Here is a 24,600-nt window from a genome sequence, read left to right as displayed (position 1 = left end):
AAAGTATATAACCTTGGGATGCTCTCCACGGCCATGGAACAGTCCCGGTGGTTCAACTCTAAAGTTTCCAACCTGAGATTGAGAATGTCACATCCATTAAAAAAAAATGTAATCCTTGAATAAATTAGCATGTACCTAAAATTACATATGCATATAAAAAAAAACGTTTTCAGCGGAAAAACTAAACACCACCCCCACCCTTTTTTTTTTGGTAAAATGCAAGTACTCTAGGTGCATGTATGCTATTACAAACGAAAACCATAATCAGCCGCTCATGGCCATCCATAATGGGGACTATGTACTATGCAACAAAGCACAACCCCTAAACAACACCAACTCTAGAGAATTGTGTATGCTTTTTATCATTCTACGTTCCCAATTTCCCCAAACCACGACTTCGATATACACCATCATCTTAATTCTTTCTAATCAGAGTTTATATATGACTCAAACTGAGACCTATTTTATTAGAAAGAATTAAGTGCAATTACCAGCATAAAATTCATGTTACATTTAAATAAATATCTAAGAGCTTATATACGTCAAAGTCAAAGGTAACCTTCTCTTTGACACCGTCAACAATAGCCCACATATACTTCTCTTCTTGCTTCATCTTTTCTTCTTTCATGAGCTTTTTCTCCTGCAAAAGTCATGAATGTTAGTCAAATCAAAACAACATTGAACAATAAGACGCCAACATCTGATTTTTGTATTACTTAGCACAGTGCACAGTTCAGAGGATACATCAGTTGGAATTCAGAACTTAGCATTTCAAGATTCGACTACCCGCATTAAAAAAGTGTAGGTTGCCACATTCAAACAAAAAACCACGACTTTTTTTACTAAGTGCAGAATATTTTTTGGTAACGTAGCGAAGAAAACAGATAACACATGCAAAAATGTCCAATGACCAATCTTGAATCCCAAATACCCAAGATTGGAAATATATTAATACTGTGACGCTAAGATTAGAAGAGGAAAACATTTTAGAATAAAAAAAAAAAAATGGTGAAATTTAGTGCTAGCTGCTGTTCAAGACTCGAGACAGGGCTAAACTAATCGAGCCGTGAATTCTTTAACTAAACCAATTGGATTACCCAAGACCAGCTGATCGAAACAGAGTAATTGCGGCAAGTTTAAACATTCTAAAAAATAGGCAACCATTTTCCGCAGATAGCAAGTAAACCCGAGTGCGAAATTGAAGTCGCCGTTAACGAAAAGCTGTTTTCCAACTTTCAAAACCTCAAATGATGTATCCTCTGAACTGTACACTGTACACCCTCTACAAACTGTATAACAAAGACGACAACATTTGATCTTTGGATTACTTTTACTTCTTTCCCTTTCTAATGGCTGCATTTTGGTTCTTCAGTTTTATTTTGGAGAACTATACACTGTACACCCTCAACAAACTGTATAATAAAGACGGCAACATCTGATTTTTGAATTACTTTAACTTCTTCCCCTGAACCAATGACCACTCTAACCCCTGAACCAATCCCAAATACCCAAGTTTAAACATTCTAAAAAACAGGGCTAAACTAATCGAGCCGCGAATTCTTTAACTGAACCAACTGAATTACCCAAGACCAGCTGACCAGCTGATCGAAACAGAGTAACTGTGGCAAGTTTAAACATTCTAAAAAACAGGCAACCATTTTCCGCAGAAAGCAAGTAAACCCGAGTGCGAAATCAAAGTCGCCGTTAACGAAGAGTTTTTTCCAACGTTCAAAACCTCAAATGGTGTATCTTCTGAACTGTACGTTGTACACCCGCTACAAACTGTATAATAAAGACGCCGACATTTGATTTTTGTATTACTTTGACTTCTTCACATTTCTGACGGCTGCATTTTGGTCATTCAGTTTTATTTTGGAGAACTATACACTGTACACCCTATACAAAATGTATAATAAAGACGCCAACATCTGATTTTTGTATTACTTTTACTTCTTTCCCTTAACCAATGACCAATCTCGAATCCCAAATACCCAAGATTGGAAATATATTAATATTGTGACGCTAAGATTAGAAGAGGAAAACATTTTAGAATTAAAAAAAAAATGGTGAAATTTAGTGCTAGCTGCTGTTCAAGACTCGAGACCGGGCTAAACTAATCAAGTCGTGAATTCTGTAACTGAACCAACTGAATTACCCAAGACCAGATGACCAACTGATCCAAACAGAGTAATCGTGGCAAGTTTAAACATTACTAAAAAATAGGCAACCATTTTCCGCAGAAAGCAAGTAAACCCGAGTGCGACACTGGAGTCGCCGTTAGCGAAAAGATTTTTCCAACGTTCAAAACCGCAAATGATGTATCCTCTGAACTGTGCACTGTACACCCTATACAAACTGTATAATAAAGACGCCAACATCTGATTTTTGTATTGCTTTTACTTCTTTCCCTTTCCGATGGCTGCATTTTGGTTTTTCAGTTTTATCTTGAAGAACTATACACTGTACACCCTCTACAAACTGTATGATAAAGACGCCAACATATGATTTTTGGATTACTTTTACTTCTTTCCATTTCTGATGGCTGCATTTGGGTTCTTCAGTTTTATTTTGACGTCTTGTGTTCCCTTTCTGATGGACGCATTTTGGTTCTTCAGTTTTATTTCGACGTCTTGTGGTACGACTCAAAAATATATTAAACCACCATGAAAACCTAAACGCATCGCAGCACTAAACATACCGCAAGTTATGAAAACTACCATGAAAACATCAGTGTGTGTTAGGGCAGCACTAAACATACCGCAAGATATGAAAACGACCATGAAAACGTCAATGTATGTTAGCATTTACAAATGGTATTGGTTACGATTTTAGATATCGGCAGCAGCGCTTAACATATCTCACAAACACCTTAACCCAAACTGAGCCACGCATAAATGACTAAACTGTAAACACCTTAACCCAAACTGAGCCATGCATAAACGACTAAACTGTCAAAATGTTTTGCTACATATTTAGTTACCTCAATTGGAATTCAGAACACATGGGCAATCAACATAAAATGGCGTAAATGTTACATGCATCATATTATTGTGGACCAATTTCAGTAAAAAAATATAGCACGCAATAGCAAATTTGGTAAGGGTCTGAAATCGAAAACTAATTGAAAGGAAAGCAAATTGAATCATGTAAAGAACCTGTTGGAATCCTGGCAGTAAGAGTTCGGTTAGCCGAGGCCGAAAATCTAGAGCGAGAAACAAACAGAGAACATGAATTGTTAAATGAACAATTAGAAAAGATGGATGGTGATGTAAAGAAATAGGCATTAGTAATAGAAAAGCACCTCTTTGAACAATGCCGAAACTGGAGCGAGAGTTTAGCTTAATTGTGAGAGGGCTTAACGATCCAGTTTTTATCTTGAGAGTAGAGGAGCAACGTAAAGGGAAAAATCATTCTTTGTTTTAATAGCAACAAGTATTGGTTATTTTGGAAGGCCAAATGAGAGAGAGGAGTTACAGTATCTGTGAAATTAGTCGTTGAGGATAGGCATTTTTATGAGGATGTGAAATTAGTCGTTGTGAAATTAACTCATGCCGTTTCTTTAAGAGCTTGAAAGGTGGGAGCGCTAGACTATACTATTAGTGGAAGATGAAGTTGGATCGTTTGCTCACTCAATTTAATTTATCGTGCTAGAGTGTAGTGTGGTTGAAGCCCAAGCCCATTCAAATTAGATTATGAAGTCAGTGTTTAGAATGTATATATTTGAGAAAGAAAACTCATAAATTACTCGTTAACTTTGTTTTAAATGCAATAAATAGGAAAGAGCCAAATGGGAAAGAAGAGCAATTTGATTTATGTCCATTATTTTTTTAGTAATCGAAAATTTGATAATATCATGCATTGCAATGAATTTGCATTAAAAGAATTCCCTCATCAATTAATAAGGGCCAATGAAATTAAATTGATAATATTAAGAGTCAATTCTCTCATCAATTAATAAGGGCCAATGAAATTAAATTGATAATATTAAGAATCCAATGTACAACCAATACATGAATGCATTGAATTTATAACATTGAATTCATTAAATAAATCTGTTTAAATGCCTTTGAGAATTAGAATCGGTTTCAAAATGATATAAGTCATACACGTGTCTCTCTTCAGATCCCTATGCACACCTAACTCAGATCCCCACGCGATCCCGACCTCTCTTTATCCTGCCATTGTGTTTTATTATAATAGATATATATATTGATTGGTTAAGATATTAAAATAGGTTTATACAGAGCTTCTTTATAGCTTACACTACTTACTTTTGCGGTATTAAAGACTACATTCTCACAATCAGGAAGATGCTGATTGACCAAGGAAGCAAGTTATAGTGCTTGTTACTGAACACAACTTTGGCAGCAGACTTGGAATTGTAGTTCGCGAGAAAGGCTGCACAACCTCCGGAGAATACACTTTCCTGAAATATATATATGATTGATTAAGACAACTGAGTTACCAAGATAGAACAGGTGGAAAACTTCGTGATATTAGAAAAATTGTTACCTGTTGGAAGCTTCCTAAAGAAGTAGTAACGGGGTCGACAAAAATTAAAGCACCCTCACAGAGCTTAATAGCCCATATGAAGATTTTTCAGATGCCCAAATTTAGGTTGCCTTACCAAACCTGCAAGTCGTGAAGTTTAAAGCAATCAAAACCAAAAAAATTCATGAGCAACCAATGCATGCAGACTTCTCGGAAGAATCTTATCTCACCATATTCATCTATGGGAGCATCATAATCATAACTGGTGGTAACAAAAGGACCTCCGGGAGTTCATCCGAACACTCCAATATCCTGCTTAAATTGCTATTTCAAGCCAATAGAGGTAGAAATCTGAATACAAAACCCATTCTCCAAATCATTCTCAAAGTGTACTGAAACGTAAAATTGAACTGATGCCCACACCATAATGCAATTAAAACAAAAACGAAAAACAATGAAAAAAATAGAAAGACAGAAAGAACAGACTAAATCCCGATCCTTACCAACTGACAAAGCTATTTGTATGAAACACAGATGGATAATACAACTTAGAATTCTTCTTTACGTTTCCAATCAGCTGTGACTCTTGGCTCTTCAGATCATAAAGGACCACAGATTTCACATTCCTCGACTACTGCTTGACTGGCCTAATACAAAGCTCCTGCCTGCGTAGGCCCTTTCTTTAACTAACCGGCCTAAGAGCCTCTCCTCTGCCCCACGTGGAGGGTAGCTTTCCATCTCATGTAGTTGCTTCAATGTCGACTTTGAGCAGTGGTTTTTTCACTCGATCCGTAAACCTTCCCCTTATAGCTCGTTATCACAGCACTTAAATCTCTTGTCCAGAACCCGACATTGCATTTTAGAACTCTTACTTGATTGAGTTGCCCAATGGACGACTGCTTCCTCCTCCGATTGCTTCTTGAATGTGGTTGCGTCATACCGAGTCTTACCAAGAACTCCTTAAAGTGGTCTCCTGGGTCTTGTGAACTGGTTTGATAGTGAAGCACTGAGCCGTCTCTTGCCTTGCTACAGGCACGCTAAGGCCCCTTCTCTCATAACTCCTTTGAATGAAATGCGGAATCTCCTATTGAAAACTTCTGTCAGGCTTAGACCGCACTGCTCATTTGCTAACTTCCTACGCTTGAGGTTTAGCAAGTCATGATCATGGATATCGCTCATGGAAACAAATAAGATGTTTAAATTAAAATTTTGCATGAAGCTATCAAAAGAATTGAAAAAAGGGTATAGAAAGAGGTTTTTAACTTGAAAAGTCATGTGGTCTCTCCATTGAAGCAGCTCTTAAAGCTGCTAAAAAAGTTCACTTTGAGAGCACAACTAATCCTGACTCAGTTTTGAAGCTCTTCCAAAAATATGAATTTACCAATACTCAAATCACATTTATGATCAGTAAATTCCCTGTGGTTCTGTTGTCCAATCCAGACCAAACCCTTGAACCCAAAATTCAATATCTCAAACAGGTTGGTTTTTCTGACACTGACATATGCCAATTCCTTACAAAATGCTGTAACATTTTACATTCCAGTTTAGAATACACAATCATCCCGTGTTTCCAACTGCTCAAGACGTTACTGCCAAGAGAAGAGAATGTTAATGATAATTTTAGTGACGCGGTCAAAGAAGTTCTTGAAATAGGTTTTGATCCTTCCAGCAAAATGTTTGTCTATGCTGTTCGTGATGTGTCAAGTGTGTGTAAGGCTAAGCGAGAAGTGAAAATGGGAATTTTTAGAAGTTTTGGCTGGTCAGATGAGGAAATTCGTTTGGCGATTAGACAGCAACCTAAGTGCATAGCTATTTCAGAGGAAAAGCTTAGGATTGGATTAGATTTTTTTATGAACGGAAAGAATTGGGAGGCTGAACGTCTTGCCAAAAACTCAACCGTACTTCCAAGCTATCTGGTCATGTTCACATTAGCGGGTCAAAGAGCATTGGCAGTTCTTGCCGGAACTCTTTGTTGTTCTGGAAATTCAAAACTTCATAACATTCCTAATGTTTCTGACATTAGAACTATGATATTAGTTCTCGAATCATTAGGGGTTGAAGTCGATGTATATAATGGAGAGGTAACGGTTGATACCCAAGCCATGTGATTTTCTTTCGTCCAATTCGATGATATAAAAATTCCAGGTTTTAAGAATGGAGATAAGATTTAAGAATGAGGTTTTTATCGACTTATCTATTTTGGGTTTTTATCTATTTTGGACTACGAACAATTGAAATTGCCAAAAAAAGGGCGTAGAATTCATTTTTTTATGTAAAATATGATGTGTCAGTCTGAGAGAAAAAAGGGGGGCTGACGTGGGTCACTGGGAGCATTCTCAACTACTCAGTATTAATGGTCTTTGATGGCATGTGGGAAGAGAAATGAGTAGTAGCCATTGAAAGAGCAACACCTACCGAACAGAAGCAAAAGAGTGCAGAAATGACTTGAGATCTTTACAACGTAAACGAGCTTTCTTTCCTCGTATAGATGCACTTTCCTTTCAAATAGAAAGACAAACCAGACCCTGTCTTTGTGGAGTGATTTTTTGCTCCAAGCTGGATTTGCTCCAAGAGTTCCAAAGGAACAGGAACCAACCAAGTGTCCACTGAAAAGGGTCAACAGTTATCAAATTTCCACCTTAATATATGCTTCCTAATTTACCCCCACCTTAAAAAAAATAAAAGAAAAAAACTTAACCAATTACAAAATCTAGTTTTTGGTCTTAATTGTTGGAAAAAAAAAATAAAAAACTTGAATAGCTGAACTAGTGACACTTCTTTCAAACTAAAAAAGATAAAAAAAATCTTTAGCTAATGATGGGAAAAACTCCTATATATTTTACAATGAGATTTTTTTAATTCTTTTTCTTTTTATTTATTTCTATTTTTAGTGGGGGCAAATCAGAAAAAATTTTTTCTAAAGAAGGAATTTGATAACTGTCAATCTCTTTTTAGTAGACATGTGGCTGGTTCCTGTTTCGCTTGGAGCTCTTGGAGCAAATCCCGCTGGGAGCAAAAAATCACTCTTTGTGAGCAAACTTCCGGGTTTTTCCTTTATTTTTAAAAAAATTCCTTATTTTCTTCGGTTCCTATTATTGACACCCCCAAATTGTGTTGGCCAGACCCCAAATAAGCCCAGCCCAATTTGGAATCTGCAATTGTGTTAGGCACTACACACTGTCTTGTCCACCCTACACCAAAAAAACCCAACTTGAAATAAAACCAGTTATAACTAGTTTCCTTCTTCTCCTCCAGCCACTATGCCACAAAAACTTCTAGAAATTGTATACTCTTGAAACATTTTCTCTTCCATGAGGCATATTCTTATCTAAGATAAGATGGCATCTCCATATCTACAAGTATTTATCTGAAACTCAACTATAAACAACTATTTTTTAAAAAAAAAAATTATGACATAGAATCTCAATTATTTACGTCAAATCAAAATTATTATAGCACATGCTATTTGTGTATTAGAAAATAGACTTGAGAGTTTTGAAAATGAGAAGGGAGAAAAAAATGCAAAGAAGTTGAATCTTTTAGGATGAAGGGCAATAAAAAATTGTAATAGGCTGCATTAATATGGTTGGGCATATTAATGGGCATAAAAGAAAAGGTATTTGCTACGGGCATAAAAGAAAATAGTGGGGTCTTAGGATTTAGTTACTATACCCACAAAACAACAGCCCACAACACTACAGGAAGGTTACTTCTGATATCATGGTTCACAAGGCACCGTAAAGTCTAAGAATTCTCAGTTGGATTTTACTTCAAGCTGAGGGAAAGTCACACAAATCAATCTTCTTGAACTAATGGAACCACAAAGCTACACAAATTTGAAATGAAGAATTCCCAGATGTTTAAGAGGTAAGGGAGATCCATATAGAATACAGGAGGACGAAAACATAAGAAGAAAATACAAAGAGGAAAAACAACTAAAAAATACAGCATTAGGCGATGCGATCCTACAAAGCCATGACAATTAGATAGTCAACTCAAAATTAAGCTTGCCAAAAGGCTAATGATTTGGATTTTCTACATTTCAAATGTGACAGTACTGCAATATACTTACTGTCAGATGCTTTCCCAGTTGTCGATAGTATCTAGGCTTAACTAGTATTTTGTGTGTGTGTGTGTGTGTGTGGGGGTGGTTAATACTAGTTAACCCTATTATCTATCCAATTAAGAGTCAAGTTGTCCCAGCTTTTCAAGAATCAGCGTCTCCTGTTTAGCGTCTATATGATATATCGTCAAGAATCGTCAAAGCAATAAATGACATATTACAGGAAATCAGGAATTACTAAAGGCACCGTAGTATGACGTTAAAATGATTAGGATACATTCGTGATCTGGGTTTTCTGTGAAGTTGAGGCAAAGCATTCCCGACACTGTCCACGATAGCAGAGGTTGTCATGGATGATTCAATGGAAAAACAAAGCTACAAATCCAATCGAAGTGACCTCATGTCTGAACATAAGTCTTGCATGCGCTGGAAACATTCCAAAGTTAACTAGTGGGTTAAAGGTTAAAAATGGAGGGGTGGTGGTTAAACTAGTTAAATTATCTATCCAATTAAGAGTCAAGTTGTCCCAGCTTTTCAAGAATCAGCGTCTCCTGTTTAGCGTCTATATGATATATCGTCAAGAATCGTCAAAGCAATAAATGACATATTACAGGAAATCAGGAATTACTAAAAGTGAGTATGACGTTAAAATGATTAGGATACATTCGTGATCTGGGTTTCAAATGTGAAGTTGGAGTGCAAAGCATTCCCGACACTGTCCACGATAGCAGAGGTTGTCATGGATGATTCAATGCATAAAATGGCAGCTATTGCATCCAATCGAGTGACCTCATGTCTGAACATAAGTCTTGCATGCGCTGGAAACATTCCAAGTGTTAACTAGTGGGTTAAAGGTTAAAAATGTAAGGGGGGGGGGGGGGGGTGGGGTGGTTAATACTAGTTAACCCTATTATCTATCCAATTAAGAGTCAAGTTGTCCCAGCTTTTCAAGAATCAGCGTCTCCTGTTTAGCGTCTATATGATATATCGTCAAGAATCGTCAAAGCAATAAATGACATATTACAGGAAATCAGGAATTACTAAACTGAGTAGTGAGTATGACGTTAAAATGATTAGGATACATTCGTGATCTGGGTTTTCTGTGAAGTTGGAGTGCAAAGCATTCCCGACACTGTCCACGATAGCAGAGGTTGTCATGGATGATTCAATGCATAAAATGGCAGCTATTGCATCCAATCGAGTGACCTCATGTCTGAACATAAGTCTTGCATGCGCTGGAAACATTCCAAGTGTTAACTAGTGGGTTAAAGGTTAAAAATGTAGTGACATATGCTTACCCTGGGCTAACCGGATCAAACTTTCAAGCATGCGCACAGTTGTCCTTGCTGCACAGTTACAAAATTCCTCAGAGATGAAAGCTTCCCACATAAAAGCAATCCTCAATTTGAAAGTCCTCTTGCATAAAGCAAAAGGTCCAAACCTGCATTGTCAGTTGCTGATCTTCGCTGGAGCTGATAATAGCTTGAAATTATTCTTTCTGCCTCCTTTGTTAGTATAGGTTTAAAGCGTTGTTTTACATAATGAATATACCTGCAATAATATATTTCAAAGCCCACACTATTGATTCAGTAGGTGTTAGAGATAAACAGAAAATGCTGCATTTGTTGTAGGGGATCGAGAGACACACCACATACTAATGAAAATGGTAGGTGGTCAATTATGTAATAAAACTTGTTAGGAATACCAATCGCTAGATTTCTAAATATCGATTGGAATTCCAAACAAGTTTTGTTACATCAGGCATGTGCCAACTCCTACTCAAATTTTACCAAAAAAATGATTTCTAAATAGCTGTCTAGGGCAACCGCCTAGGAACTTGCGTTAGGCATGTGCCATCTCCTACCCAAGAAGGAAAATTATAGTACACATTCATCCCTGACACTTCGTAAACAAGAAACCATCATTGCACTAGGTCTCTCGGCTATCCTCTTTATAGTATCTTGTACACACAAAAAGGTCTCTCGGCTTTCCAGGCAGCCATTTAAATCTTGCATTTGGCAGCCATCTGTCATAAAGCTCAACTTGTATAGGTTTGCAGCATTGTTCAAATGTCTTGCTTTGGATCCACGTGTGTAAGTCAACGGGGAGGGGGGCATTGAGGAGAAGCCCACTATTTTATCTAGTCCTAAAATCTCTTCGTGTCTTTTTTTAACAATATGGATTCCTAAGAACTATTTCTGAGTTGTTGAATTCTTTATTTGACTGGAATTTTGTAGTCTATTTTTCGGTCGTAATGGTATAAAAGCATCTGAGTGGACCTTCCCTCTACTGCCTATAATTTCAGTAGGATGCTTAGTTGATACATATGCATGATTTATGAACCAACAAAACTCACACATAGATATGAAATGCTATGGGAAATTTTCCAACAATCAAACGATGACCTGCTACTCTGCTAGTAAACCTCGCACGACTATTCAGATAGTAGGTTTATTAAACAAAGTAGTCCAAACATTTGGGAAATCTACATTTTAAGCTGTCAAGAAATTCTTACCTCCTGAGGTCAGTTAGTGACCAGACACTTTTTAAGTCTTCGCTTCTCTTCCCTTTTTCTGGTTCTTCTTGCTTAATTTGTTGCACCCAAAAACCAATAAATAAATAGATCAATGCAGGGTTTCTTGAAAGCTTAAAGATGCTACAGGGATCCATTAAAAATACAGTAACACATTTACCTCAGCAAGGATGTGAGATGAAACAATTTTGTCCCATTCCGGGTTCTTTGTGTCCAAGAGAACTAGGACAATATCAAATCTGCTCAGCAAGGGACCAGAGAGTGTTGTATTGACCGATAAAGCTAGACTAGGTTAAGATAAATGAGTAGACAAAATGAAATTCTAAACGATTGATGCCTTATCATAGATGGTTAATGTTACCTTCAATATTAAAAGGTAAAGGAGAAATAAAGCATTTTTTACGTCCTTCAAAAGCATATATGAGGAAAACTATGCAATTAGAGAAAATTATGTAAATTGTAAACACATCATCTATGTGAAAATGATACATTGATTTGGATCATATTGTCCTTTTGGGTTCGTTGCACCAAAGACGATCGTTCTAGTACTAAGAGTCGTTACAAGACCAGCCTGAAAGAAAAATTGAACATCAGTCATGGACTCATGGTAACAAGTTTTCACAAGCACTCAAATCTGCCGCATAACACAAGCATATTGTCCTTTTCAGATGATTTAAATATGTAAATAAAGAAATAAAGATCTCCTAATATGGACTTATGGAGTGAGTGAAGTTTTGGAGTGGAAAAAGTATAAGAAAGAGAAAAAGAGATCAGTTCGGAATGAACTGTTCTTGCTCTAACCCACTATTTATTATGTCTTAACAAATATATTTACACCCACAGGTACACCACTTAACAACCACACAATGCTACTCACACCCATTACTAAAAACACCCAAAATAATAAAAACAATACTCTCACACTCCCCCTCAAGCTGGAGCATAGAGATCAAACATGCCCAGCTTGGCACACATCCGAGAAAAGAGAGCTCTCAACAATGGCTTGGTAAGAATATCACCCAACTCGTCACACGATTTGACATGCGGAGTGACAACCTCTTTGCTCAGCACAAGATCCCAAATGAAGTGGCAATCAACCTCAATATGCTTTGTACACTCATGAAAGACAGGGTTATTAGCAATAAAGATGGCGGCTTGATTGTCACAAAACATTTGCATAGAGTTAGAAGAGCTAACACCCATCTCTTCCAAAAATGAGCGCACCCATTTCATCTCGCATGCGGTATGGGCTATAGCTCTATATTCCGCCTCAGCACTAGAACGAGCAACAACACTTTGTTTCTTACTTTGCCATGTCACGAGATTCTCCCCAACAAAGGTACAATAGCCAAAGGTAGACTACCTATCTGTAGAACTACCTACCCAATCAGCATCAGAATACCCACGGATCTCAAGGGATGGTGAGGGTCGATAAAGGAGGCCCTTGCCAGGTGCACCTTTTAAGTATTGAAGAATGCGAAAAATAGCATCCTAGTGTGGGTAGTAGGGCAGGGAATCAGGTCGGGCTTGACCCGAATCCGAATAGTTTGGGTTCGGGTTGATTTTCATATCCGTTTATTTATTCCGGTCGGGGTCGGGCCTATCGGGTTTGGGTTCGGATATTTTTTTGGGCTTTTTTTGTATTTTTAGTGTTATCCGATTGGGTTCGGGTTCGGGTTCGGTTCGAAATTGTCAAACTATTCGGGTTCGGATTCGGATATAGCCATATCCGACCCGAACCCGACCTGTTCCTTGCCCTAGTGGGTAGCGAGGGGCATGCATAAACCGGCTGACAACACTAACAGCAAAAGTAATATCTTGACGCGTTACGGTAAGATAAATCAACTTCCCAACAAGTCTTCTATAACGACTAATATCAAGAAAAGGATCACCATGTTTTGCATCAAGTTTCACAGCAGAATCCATAGGAGTATCAAATAGTCGTGAGCCAAGTGTGCCCATCTCTGAAAGTAGATCCATCACATACTTCCGTTGACATAAACATATACCTTCTTTCAATCGTACAAGTTCAATACCGAGAAAGTAACGAAGAGCGCCTAGATCCTTGGTATGAAATTGTTTTCCCAAGTAAACTTTAAGGTCTGCAATACCAACAACATCATTCCCAGATAAAATAATATCATCCACATACACAATAAGAACAATAATCCCAGCGGAAGAGCGTCGAGTAAAAACTAAATGGTCAGAGCTAGAGCGCTGAAATCCATACTTAATAACAACAAAACTAAACTTATCAAACCAAGCTTGTGGGGACTGCTTGAGCCCATAGAGAGCTTTCTTCAAATGGCATACTTTATGTTTATTACCAGATATAAACCCCGGTGGTTGATCCATATAAACCTCCACATGCAAATCTCCATGTAGAAAGACATTTTTAATGTCCAACTGATACAAAGGCCAATCACGACTAACTGCTACTGCAATAAGTATTCTCACAGAGTTAAGTCGAGCAACAGGTGGAAATGTCTCCATGTAATCAACACCATAGGTTTGAGTAAAACCTTTTGCCACCAACCACGCCTTGAGGAGCTCCACAGAACCATCTGGGTGATACTTAATGGTGAACACCCATCTACAACCAACTGTTTTCTTTCCGGAAGGAAGAAATCTGAGATCCCATGTCTGATTTGTATAAAGAGCACGCATTTCTTTTTCCATGGCTAGTTTCCAGCCCGGAGATAGTAAGGCTTGCTGGTATGAACGAGGAATGGAAACAATAGACAAAGACAAGGCAAAAGATCGCAAAGGAGGGGAAATTCTATGGAATGAAACAAAATTGTAAATAGGGTGTTCTGTACATAAACGTTTACCCTTACGAACTGCAATTGGCAAACTAGGACTAGCAGAAGGAGGTGGAGTAGGTGTAGCAACCTCAAGTGAAGAAGGTGATTGTGTAGGATCGGGTGCACAATGTATCACTGATCTTCCCTTCAAGCGCCGATATACCTGCAAAGGTTTTGCAATAATAGGTGGAGGTTTAAAAGAAAGTGGAGTTGGGATTGTAGGAGATGTAGGACTAGAACGAGCAGATGTTGAACTAGAAGGAGCAGGTTGACCAACTTCAGTTGGAGAAGGTGATTGTGTCAGAGCTGGTGCACAAGGCATTACTGAACTGTCCTTTGAGCGCCTATATACCTGCAAAGGTTTTTCAATAGTAGATGGGGATTTAAAAGGAAGTGGAATAGGGATGGTAGGAGATGGATGTAAGGCAAACTCCCCCTCACAAGAAGCAACTAAATCTAGATCGAGTTGTTTTCCAAAAGGAGTGAAGAATGAAGTAGACTCTAAAAAAATAACGTCCGCACTCATATAATATCAACGAGTCTTTGGACTATAGCACCTATATTCCTTCTGTGTACGAGAATATCCAACAAATACACATTTAATAGCACGGGGGGGACAACTTATCTCGACCAAGACCAAGAAGATAGACAAAAGACACACAACCAAACACCCGAGGAGGGAGACTAAAGGAAGACACACCAGGATAAAGAATCGAAAAAGGAACTTGATTGTTTAAAACAGATGATGGCACGCGGTTTATTAAATGACAAGCTATAAGAACATCATCTACCCAAAACAACTTAGGTACATGCATGTTAACCATAAAGGTACGAGTCACATCTAACAAGTGGCGTAATTTGCGCTCAATAACACCATTCTGTTGAGAAGTTCTTGGACAAGTTGTTTGATGGATTATACCATGGCAAGCACAAAAAGTTTGCATACAAGTCTGAGTGTATTTAGTAGCATTATCAGAACGAAATATTTTAATATGCTTATCAAATTGTGTAACAATTTCATTATAGAAAGTAGTGAAAACTTTAGGCAACTCAGAACAATCTTTCATTAAATATAACCAAGTCATCCGAGAGCAATCATCAACAAAAACCACAAAATACAAGAAATTACTCAAACTTTTAACTCTTGTAGGACCCCAGATGTCTATATGGACTACATCAAATACCCCTAATTGACGCTTTTCTAAACAGCGGGGAAAACTACTACGATGATGCTTGCCTAACTAGCAAGCTTCACATTCCAAAACACTTACAGGACTCAAACTAGGAATAACATGACGTAACTTAGCAATAGATGGATGACCCAATCGATAATGCCACTGAAGTGGGGATATTGTAGAACTTAAGACCGACGCAGAAACATTTGTGTCAACATCCAAAAAATATAGGCCATCTCTCTCATGCCCCGAACCAATCACCTTCTTCGTCTAAAGGTCCTGAAATATACAAAAAGCTATGATGCACGGATACGACACTTTATGCCTTGTACCCGTGTGACACGGGTACGATACCGATACGAGTACGGGATACAGGTCGGGTATGGCACATATACTTCCCTCAGGAAAAAGAAAAAGAAAAAGAAGAAAAAAGGGATAGGAGGAAAGAAAGAAGAAGATAAACAGGTGCTTTCATCTGCAAATCTGGAAGAAGAAGACGAAGTTGTTGTCAACTGGCAACTGGTGCTTGCAGATCTGGAAGAAGAAGAAGAGAAACGTGTAAAGTGAAACATAAAGATGCCCACATGACCAGATTATATTCAGCCCACTTGTTTAAGTTATAATGAGCCCATTTGTTTAAGTTATATTAAGCCCACTTGTTTAAGTTAGCTTTCAAGCCCATAAAATTAATTAAAGCCTATATAACAGATCTGGACATTGGCCCATTACAAATAATTAAAGTCTGTAGAACAGATCTGGACATTGATACATAATTACCAACTTTAAGGCACATTCAACAGATGGTTCAATATGAAAAATCAACATGTAGTTGTTATTTTAAATAAAAATAATATTATTTACATAAAAAATAGTCGTATCCGACTACCGTACCCGTATCCTAATTTTAAAAAATTCCGTATCGTACCCCGTATCCGTGTCCTCGTGTCTGTACTCGTACCCGTATCCGTGCATCATAGACAAGAAGTAGGAGAGAAACTCACTGAGCACTGTAATGCCTTTGTAAGTTGACTAACAGATAACAAATTAAAAGGAAATTGTGGAACATATAGAGCGGACGATAGAGACATGGATGTGGTAGGATTAACATCACCTTGGCCAAGCACCGGTCGCAAGGAACCATCAGCCAAGGTAATACTAGACTTAGCGGAATGAAAATGATGAAAAAGAGAAGGTATACCAGACATGTGGGCACTAGCTCCCAAGTCAATGACCCAAGAGGTAGATGGGTGCTGGACAATTCACGCTGAATTACCTGAACTAGCAACAGTAGCTGTAGGTATAGAAGAAGATGCACGCATTGAACCAAGCATCTGGATGATTTGGTCAATTTGAACAGAGACATCGGGAGATGCGCTGATTTCAGAAGTAGTTACACCTCTCGAGGCAGTGGCAAAAGGAGGAGTAACACATGAAACTTGATTGACATATGCAAGTTTTCCATGCTTGTCCCAACAATAGTCCTCTGTATGTCCAATCTTCCCACAAAAATTACATTTCCGATCCTCACGAGGAGCTGAACCCCGACCACTAGGAAAAAAATTGCACCATGGCCGCCACCATGACTACCACTACGGTTTTCAGCACTAGAAATCAAGGCAGAAGCCTCAGAAGGGGCTGATGGAGTTGAATGCTCAACAGATGCACGAGATAATCAAGAAAATGCATTGGATGATGTAGGCAGTTTTTCTCCATCCTATATCTGATCTTTAAACACTTTATACTCTGGATCAAGCCCATATAGCAATAAAGCCACGTGGAACTCCTCCCTCTGAGCCTTTTGTACCTCAACATCCCCACTGAAAGGTTGATATAAAATAAGTTCCTCCTATAAACCCTTAAGAGTACTATAATACTCAACTAAAGGTCTACCAGCTTGTTTTGTGGCAAACATCTTCTCGAATATCTCGTAAATGCGAGAGATGTTTTTCTCTTGAGAATAAGAATCCTGGAGAGACAACCAGATCTTCTTTAAGCTATCAAGAAACTGAACATTGGACACTAGTTGTGGTTCCATACTATGCCACAACCAAGTCATCACTCAACCAATCCTCATAGTTACTATTTGTTTTAGGTGGGGGTCATCTTCTAAATACTTCGACTTTCTCTTGGCTCGCAAATACACCTTTACGTACAGCATGTGCCCATGGTAGATAATTCTTGCCATTAAGTTTCATGGAGGTTATTTGTTTGGCCATGTCATCATTCACATGGTATAAATTAGCTTTCTCACCATTACCGTTATCTGTCATAGACGAAGCTGCCTTACCAATCTTCAATGGATCAGCCATTAAGTGAAACAAATTTCTGAACTTGCTACCAAGAACCAAACACTAGAGTTTTCTCAAGCACTAGGAGTGCAGAAAAATCACAACACTTGCTAGGGACTTCTCAAACACCAACTGTGCAGGAAGAGAAACCAAAGAACACCAGTCACAAAGAAAAGTTCCTCGCCACACAACACACTTAGGAACACTACAGGAGCGGAGCTTCAAACAAGGCACACTTGCCTTTGACTATCAACATAAAATAGGAGAGTAAAGTACCATAACTTCAACAAGACATCCCACCCAACATACATATAAACATCAGCTCACACGCATAAATAGCTGCACACCTTCACAATCACCACAACACCCTAGATTTACATCTAGGGTTCACACACCAAAGATCAACCCTTTTTAGGTTTTCTTTACCACAAACTTTTGTCAAACCAGACCAAAAAAAAAAAAAAAAAAAAATGAATGGAAGGAGTTAGATCTGAACAAGAGCTAGAGTTGCTCTGATACCAAGTGAAGTTTTGGAGTGGAAAAAGTATAAGAACGATAAAGAGAAATCAGCCCAGAATGAACTGTTTTTGCTCTAGCCGACTAGCCCACTATTTATTATGTATTAACAAGTATATTTACACTCACAGGTACACCACTTAACAACCACACAATGCTACTCACACCCATTACTAAAAACACCCAAAATAATAAAAACAATACTCTCACAGAGTGCGTAGTGGCCCACCCAAAAATGGAAATGGCGGGTTAAGAAGGAAAAACAGATAATGAGAGAGGAAAAAAAAGTGGCAACGGATGATTGGGAAGTGTGCCGGAGAGAGCGTTTCTTGTGTTGTACTGTTTTGTTTCCAAAATATTCAATGTCATAACTTTTGATCCACAAGCAGTTTTCGACAAGAGTTGTGTCTTTCAGAATGTTCTTAGTGAGACTTTTCCAATGAGGACACATGTTCAATCAATGCCCAAGACATGCCTTTGAGGTAGGGCAGGAGGCCATGATTGTCACAAGGCACGGGTAACCACTAGTATTTAGTATTTAATATGACTGATAATAAAACAATATATCTTATTTGAGATTTGAGATTTAGCATATCTTGCAACCTTGCCATAGAAACAAATATGAGCAATAGAAGATACCTTGGCGATACTTATCGTTTGTTGTTCCATAGCTTCATGTATGGTAGCCCTGTCATGCTCTCTCATGCTAGAAGACCATGAAATCTCATATTAATAAAGCACTGCTATGTTGGAAAACAGTAGTAGAAATTGATTGTTCACATCCTGTAAGATGGACGGTTATATGTGCAAAAGCTCCCCGTCACTATCTTGCCAATAGGATAACCGCAATAATTGTCATGTATCAAATAAACAATATATAACACAACAAACATTTATTATAGAGAATGCAAAACAACATAACAGAAGTCTCTGACTTCCTTTCTTCGTTCTTATCTTATATGAAGGCGGTGAACTAAAGTAGTTTGTCATAACCAACATGACTTGTTTGTTTCTTCGTCCCAGTAGTTATACAAGCAGATTAGCAGATGTGAAGAATTCTTTCTTTAAGAACACTTCAATTTAAGTAATCATTTTCCACCCTGACTTCCAATTGTTACCAATAAACAGGAAAGTATACAGGCTCAAGGCAGGGGGGTGGTGGTAAACCTTGCCAATAAGACAGACACATTGCAGTAAGACCATTCTAATTGTGTGCGGATGGCATCACTGTGAAAACCAAAGAAAACACAAATGACGCTCAGAACAAATTGGTTTTCTACAACTTTTACTGTTATGTTATACTTCTACTTTATACAATTATTGTTATGGTTCTCTATGACAACGAATTATATACCACAGTATTGAGGCGGTGTGAGCATAACCTCAAACACATGCACTATAATGGAGTAACTCTAGTATACCTCATACATAAGAGAAACACTAGCTCACATTACTTCCATAAATTTGCAAATAGTTTCAAATTAGATGCCTATCGAATTCCAGATAAATGGCACAATTCAACAAGATACTAATCAAATTCATCTATACAACCAGATTCCAGATACCTATCAAATTCGTCTATACAACAAAGTCCACCATCTGCCAAGACAAGGGCTCCAGCCTCCAGCATCCATTCACCTGAAAATTTTCTAATGTTTGAGATACTGGCCTTTAGATACTAAAAACCTTGATGGAATTTCCAAAGATACACATTTCATTAAACTAATGAGGCCAAAGAAAATAATTTCCCCTCAGGATGACAATTAACAATAGAAAATAAACTAAGTCAAACTCTACCCCTTCAGGCTTCATTCATGTTTTTTGTCCACTACTACTGAAAGCAGAGTGCTGTTAAAAACACATCAGATGATTGACAAGGAAACCAAATGTCTGATTCTGCATTTTTTCTAACATAAAAAACGGTCTTTTGAGGGGAAGCACATCAAATGTTGAAGCTACAACCACAAGCTTAAAACTTAAAACAAAAAAGGGACCAACAGAACTTTACCTCCATCTTTGACTGCAGTAACAGTTAATCCAGCACTTGTGCTTCCCAACCCAGTAGTAATGACAGATCGATTGCACAATTTAGCAGAGAATTTCAAGAACTGAGACTTTCCAGTACCTGCAATATTAACGAAAAACAAGTCAAGCTCCAAAAACTTACATTGGATTACACCGATTACAGATTACAGAAATCTATTGAAATTTAAAATCTTTCCAAATTTTGAACTACTTAAATGCCTCTAGTGTTTATTCCTTAACAATAAAGTGTTTATTCCTTAACAATAATGAACTACCTGGATCGCCAACTAGAAGCAGATGTGACTCCCCTCGAACTTTCGTCCCAGAAGCGTCAACATGTTGTACACCACCAATTAGTGTTAAGGCGACTAAAGGTTGAAGGAGGAGACCATGAAATGGTAGATGAATTGAATGTCTCAAAGTCAGTACAGAAAGAGATAAATTGTGTATCAAAACTCAAAAGAAGACACAGAACACACCATCTTATGTATTGCAGAATGCAGATTATTTTTATTCATCAAAAAGCAAATATTATCCATGACATTTAAAAAAAAAAAAAATTGAAGGGAGGGAATACTAGGTCTATGTTTCATAAATATAAATATAATTATACCTGCAAGTTTAACTGTAAAAAGTCCAAAAACTTGAGGGCATATTCCTCGCAGAATGACATTTCTTCCTGAAAGAATTTACAAAGCTTCAAATTAGACTAAAATGATATATGTTGACAATTGAGAAAATTGTATATTTGTATATGCTACTACAAAGAGAAAATACAAATATCAAAGAACATCTTAGAAAATATACCTTTCCAAAAAGATGTTATTTAAGCATAAAAAATAATAAATAATAAACATAATCTTAATAATATTGGGAAAAAAAAACAAAAAACAAAAAAAAACTAGGATTAGAACTAAAAGTTGGCGCAATACATAGAACAAATAAAGTGCTAGCTAAAGATACCTTTCAACGGAGCATATTTGTGCTCTGACCAGAAATCCTTGAATTTATTTTCAAGATCATCAGGAATATCTATCTCTGATTTAAGTTCATTGGTTCTCCTGCAAAAGAAATTCACATAGAGCACAACAGTCTTAGTGTCAGAGTACACCTTAATTGTTGTTGCTGCTATTGTTTTTGTATTGTCTTTATTGGTAAAAGTCAATTTATTAATATATCAAAGTAACAACGTTACAAAAAGTCGATCTCGCAGCAACAAGCTACTTGACCTGCTAAGTACCCCCATCCCCATCCTCAATCACAAAGTCACAATCCATTACCAGAAATTGGACGAGGAAAAAACGATCTGGACATTGAAGGATAAGAAAATTAAGAGAATAGAGTTTATGGCATGTGACTCATTGTATGCTTTCTACTTATGATCTCTTGATTCTAGTGCATATTCTGTTTTACTGCTCACAATTGGTAGCGTGGGTTTTCCCAAGACTGGGTCTTGCCGTGTAAAATAGTTGCCAATTTATATTTCTGCACTTTGGTTTCTGCAATTAAGTAAATCTAGGCCCATGCAATCAAAATGAATTGTTTAAACTACCACGAAAACTCAAAGGGTTCTATATACTTCTCAACATACAGAGTTATTTGACATACCTCACATAGTTAGCGACTAATGTAGGATCAAGGTCACATCGAACATCCTTCAAGTCTGAAGACCATTTTGCCGTCAAAATCCCTGTAACTATTACACTATCTGCATAAATGAAAAATCAACAAACCTTCTAAAATATGCACATACATAGCAAGAGGCTGATATTTGAACTTTCATATTAGTTCAAGTGCAAGAGCCACACATGACACAAGCAAACAGAAAACAGAGTTACATTAAAATTGTGGTGACAAACTGTTCAATCATTATTGCCCATTTGATCACCACCGAACTCATTGTTCATGTAATTATGAGCTGTTGCCTTATAGATTTAAAAAAAAATAGATGTTTAATTGAATGCATAAGGTGCTAGTGGTAAACCTTGTCCAATTTGAGGGGAAGAAAAGAGGGCGAAAGGTTTGTTAACAGTGGCAGACGACAAGAAAGTGCTCATTATATACAAAGTTTTAGTAGAAGTTTGGATTGTCTCAGTCCAGAAATGCAGGCTCTAAAGAATAATATTATCAGGAGTCAGGACTTCATATTTAGAAGGTTGCGCTCAAACTGCATGATTGGGGCACTGATGACTGTTGGGAACCTTCCTCACCAAGGCTTGTGCACATAGAGGTTTAGCTTTTAGCAACAAAATGCATACGGTTCACAGAAATACTACACATCACATAAATATCAGATAAAGGTACGGGAAGCTACAATACCTCCAGCTTTAACAATGTCAACAAGGTCATCTTTCAGAATGACAGGCATCGAACGAGGTATTGACCCAACACTCAAAACCTGTGTGCTCTCTTGAATTTTTATTTCTTGATAATCATGGCATACGATACTGCCTTCTACAAACTGAAAACTTGTACCTTCACATGCTCTAGACCTCTGTTACACAAGCAAAATTTTTTTTAACAAAGTATAAAGTAATGCGTACTGGAACACCATGAGAGATAAGAAACAAAAATACGTCTGTGTGAGCATTTTTCTTCATTGCAGTTTACGTGAGACAATGTCTATCATTATCATGATAAATCCATAATAGACTTCTTAAAACTTCACTCGTCCACATAGATGCATACGAGCAATAACAGACTCTGCGGACCTCACACCTCAACCTTTCACACATACTTTACGCAAGGGGTAATGATCACAATGATGCATTATTTTGGTGTATGAGTATGTATGTCTCTACGAGAATGGCAAAAAGTAAACCTGCGAAGGGCAAGAAGTTGGATGCCGTATAGAATTTCCAGTTTCCAGCTCAGGATAAACTTTAAACCTGAACAAGAGCATTGTGAACAAAGTCAATTTTGTTCCGAAACATAGACTAATGCACGTCTAGAAAATTGACACTAATTTGTTACCTAGTTCGTGCCATAAAAACATTTCACAACCAATCTATATTATCTCCTTTTATTTTATTTTTTGGTTACTGATGATTTAATATTACGTTTCCATGTGATATTATGAGACACTTGGGCACTAATTTTCTTTTCAGTATATCATTAATTAAACTACGACATTTAGCACTACACCAATGGCCCATCAAAAGCTTCCGTTAATTTCGTATATTGAACGGAGTATATAGTTACATGAAACCGTATCCTTGGAATTTGCAGCAACAAAAGAGAACAGGCCTAATGAATCTGCAAAAATTATAAAGCTAATAATAATGAAAGGGAAAAGCAAAACCCACTTGTGTTTGCATTTACGGCACTCGTATTCGCGTTCCCCTTCAATCATCTTAATAGTGCCAGACCTAATCACAGTCCCTTTTAGCGTAAGAAGTATTCCTCTATGCTTAACTCTAACACGCCCAATCCCTGGAAACGATTCTACAAAACACACTTCAAATATCTTAATTAAAAACAATTAAAAAAAAAAAAAAAAAGACAAAGGACAAGTGAACTAGTAGTAGTAAACCTGGGCATTCCAAGGGGGACCCACTGATATTAATTCGAACATGAACAAATTCCTTACGACATGCATTTCCAATAATATTGTTGTAATCTTGCAAAACAATGTTCTAAAAAGAATATCTCAAAGTTAGATCATACAATAAATAAATATGAAAGTTTTGAAGGGGAATTAACAACCTGAGCATTTATAGCAGCGGAATCGAAGAGTGGTAAGAAGTCAGTAGGATTGGTGAAGAGATGGTGAGCTAGAAATGGATTGTACTCCGTTAACTCTGCAAAACTAGAAAGAGAAGACCAAAAAAAAAAAAAAAAAATGAGTGGGAAGAAAGTGTTTGAAGAAATGTATGTGTGGAGAGAAAATAGTGGTTTTGCTTACTCTATGTGAATAGGGTAATGAAGTAATGGGTCTTTCAAGAGAACGAGGGAGTGTATGTGTTCACGCTGATGGGTTAGTAGAAACCGGGCGAATGCGGTGACCGGATCCGTGTCCATTTTCGTAATGTGACCTAACTTCAGCTAACAGTGATTGGGATTTTGGCGGGAGAAAGAAAAGAGGCTTGACCCATGGGTCAAAGCCCGTTGGACTTTAATGGCCTTGCGGTTGTAAACCATTTTCACATGTTTACGAAGTACGAATTCAACATTGTGTACCGACTAGATTATCGAAGAAAAAAAAAACATGGGCACCGACTAGACTACCGAGTATTTCAGTACAATCCGACGAATTTTCTCCCATGCTTCTTGCTCTCATGTCTCATGCATCTCTGCCGCCCCCCATGTGTCCATGGATTGTACTTGTTTTGGCTTAGAAGCTTGGGAAACGTTAATATATAATTTCGATGTGCAGAATGCCAAAACCCTGAGTAAATAATCACATTTAAGTATGGACTAGCTTGTAGGTCACCGACTACTTTTAAAAATATTTAAATTTTTTTTTAGAAAATTGGGGATACCGTTTTAGTCGCTAACCCGTTTTAATTTTCTAATAAATTGTTTTAAATGAAGTGTTATAATTTGTTTTAATAGGAAAGAAATTCCCGTTATAATAGGAGATGAATTCCCATTGTAAAAAAAAATATTCTCGTTTTTCAAATATGAGAAAAATTCCCGTTTTAATAGGAGATAACGTTAAATTTTAAAGCTTTAATATTAAGATATAGATAAATGTCTAGCTCTT

At 37.4% G+C, this 24,600-nt stretch overlaps 1 protein-coding gene and 2 long non-coding RNA genes across 9 annotated transcripts; all 3 read right to left on the bottom strand.

Annotated features, from left to right (window-relative positions):
* Window positions 1-12: 12 nt before the first annotated feature.
* On the bottom strand, window positions 13-3,339 carry LOC147501964 (uncharacterized). Its single transcript, XR_015220862.1, has 4 exons — window positions 3,302-3,339; window positions 3,156-3,202; window positions 560-640; window positions 13-72 (listed from the first exon to the last, which is right to left on the bottom strand). It is a non-coding gene; the product is annotated as an uncharacterized LOC147501964 (long non-coding RNA).
* A 592-nt stretch (window positions 3,340-3,931) lies between these two features.
* Window positions 3,932-8,781, bottom strand: LOC147501963 (uncharacterized). Of its 2 annotated transcripts, XR_015221535.1 has the most exons (5): window positions 4,995-8,781; window positions 4,722-4,842; window positions 4,513-4,632; window positions 4,272-4,426; window positions 3,932-4,175 (listed from the first exon to the last, which is right to left on the bottom strand). It is a non-coding gene; the product is annotated as an uncharacterized LOC147501963 (long non-coding RNA). The 2 variants fall into 2 exon arrangements; XR_015221534.1 differs by having other exon boundaries at window positions 3,932-4,426.
* Window positions 8,782-9,455: 674 nt separating this feature from the next.
* MCM9 (minichromosome maintenance 9) lies at window positions 9,456-24,225 on the bottom strand. 6 transcript variants are annotated; one of them, XM_086606954.1, is made up of 20 exons: window positions 23,800-24,224; window positions 23,601-23,703; window positions 23,428-23,530; window positions 23,201-23,351; window positions 22,717-22,783; window positions 22,215-22,389; window positions 21,504-21,603; window positions 20,859-20,956; window positions 20,509-20,574; window positions 20,171-20,263; window positions 19,879-19,995; window positions 19,436-19,508; window positions 18,510-18,576; window positions 11,577-11,658; window positions 11,248-11,369; window positions 11,070-11,140; window positions 9,996-10,105; window positions 9,853-9,900; window positions 9,637-9,789; window positions 9,456-9,529 (listed from the first exon to the last, which is right to left on the bottom strand). In XM_086606954.1, the coding sequence occupies exons 1-20, from the start codon at window positions 23,913-23,915 to the stop codon at window positions 9,477-9,479; spliced, it is 1,968 nt and encodes a 655-aa protein (XP_086463080.1). In that variant the 5' UTR covers window positions 23,916-24,224; the 3' UTR covers window positions 9,456-9,476. The 6 variants fall into 6 exon arrangements, with proteins under 6 accessions (XP_086463080.1, XP_086463084.1, XP_086463079.1 ...); XM_086606958.1 differs by having other exon boundaries at window positions 23,201-23,339; XM_086606953.1 differs by having other exon boundaries at window positions 9,499-9,789; window positions 23,800-24,225.
* Between the last annotated feature and the right edge of the window lie 375 nt (window positions 24,226-24,600).

The sequence above is a fragment of the Coptis chinensis genome, chromosome 4 (assembly GCF_015680905.1).
Source record: "Coptis chinensis isolate HL-2020 chromosome 4, ASM1568090v1, whole genome shotgun sequence".
Taxonomy (NCBI): domain Eukaryota; kingdom Viridiplantae; phylum Streptophyta; class Magnoliopsida; order Ranunculales; family Ranunculaceae; genus Coptis; species Coptis chinensis.
Note: the sequence above shows the minus strand (reverse complement) of the source record. Positions and strands in the feature narration are given on the sequence as shown.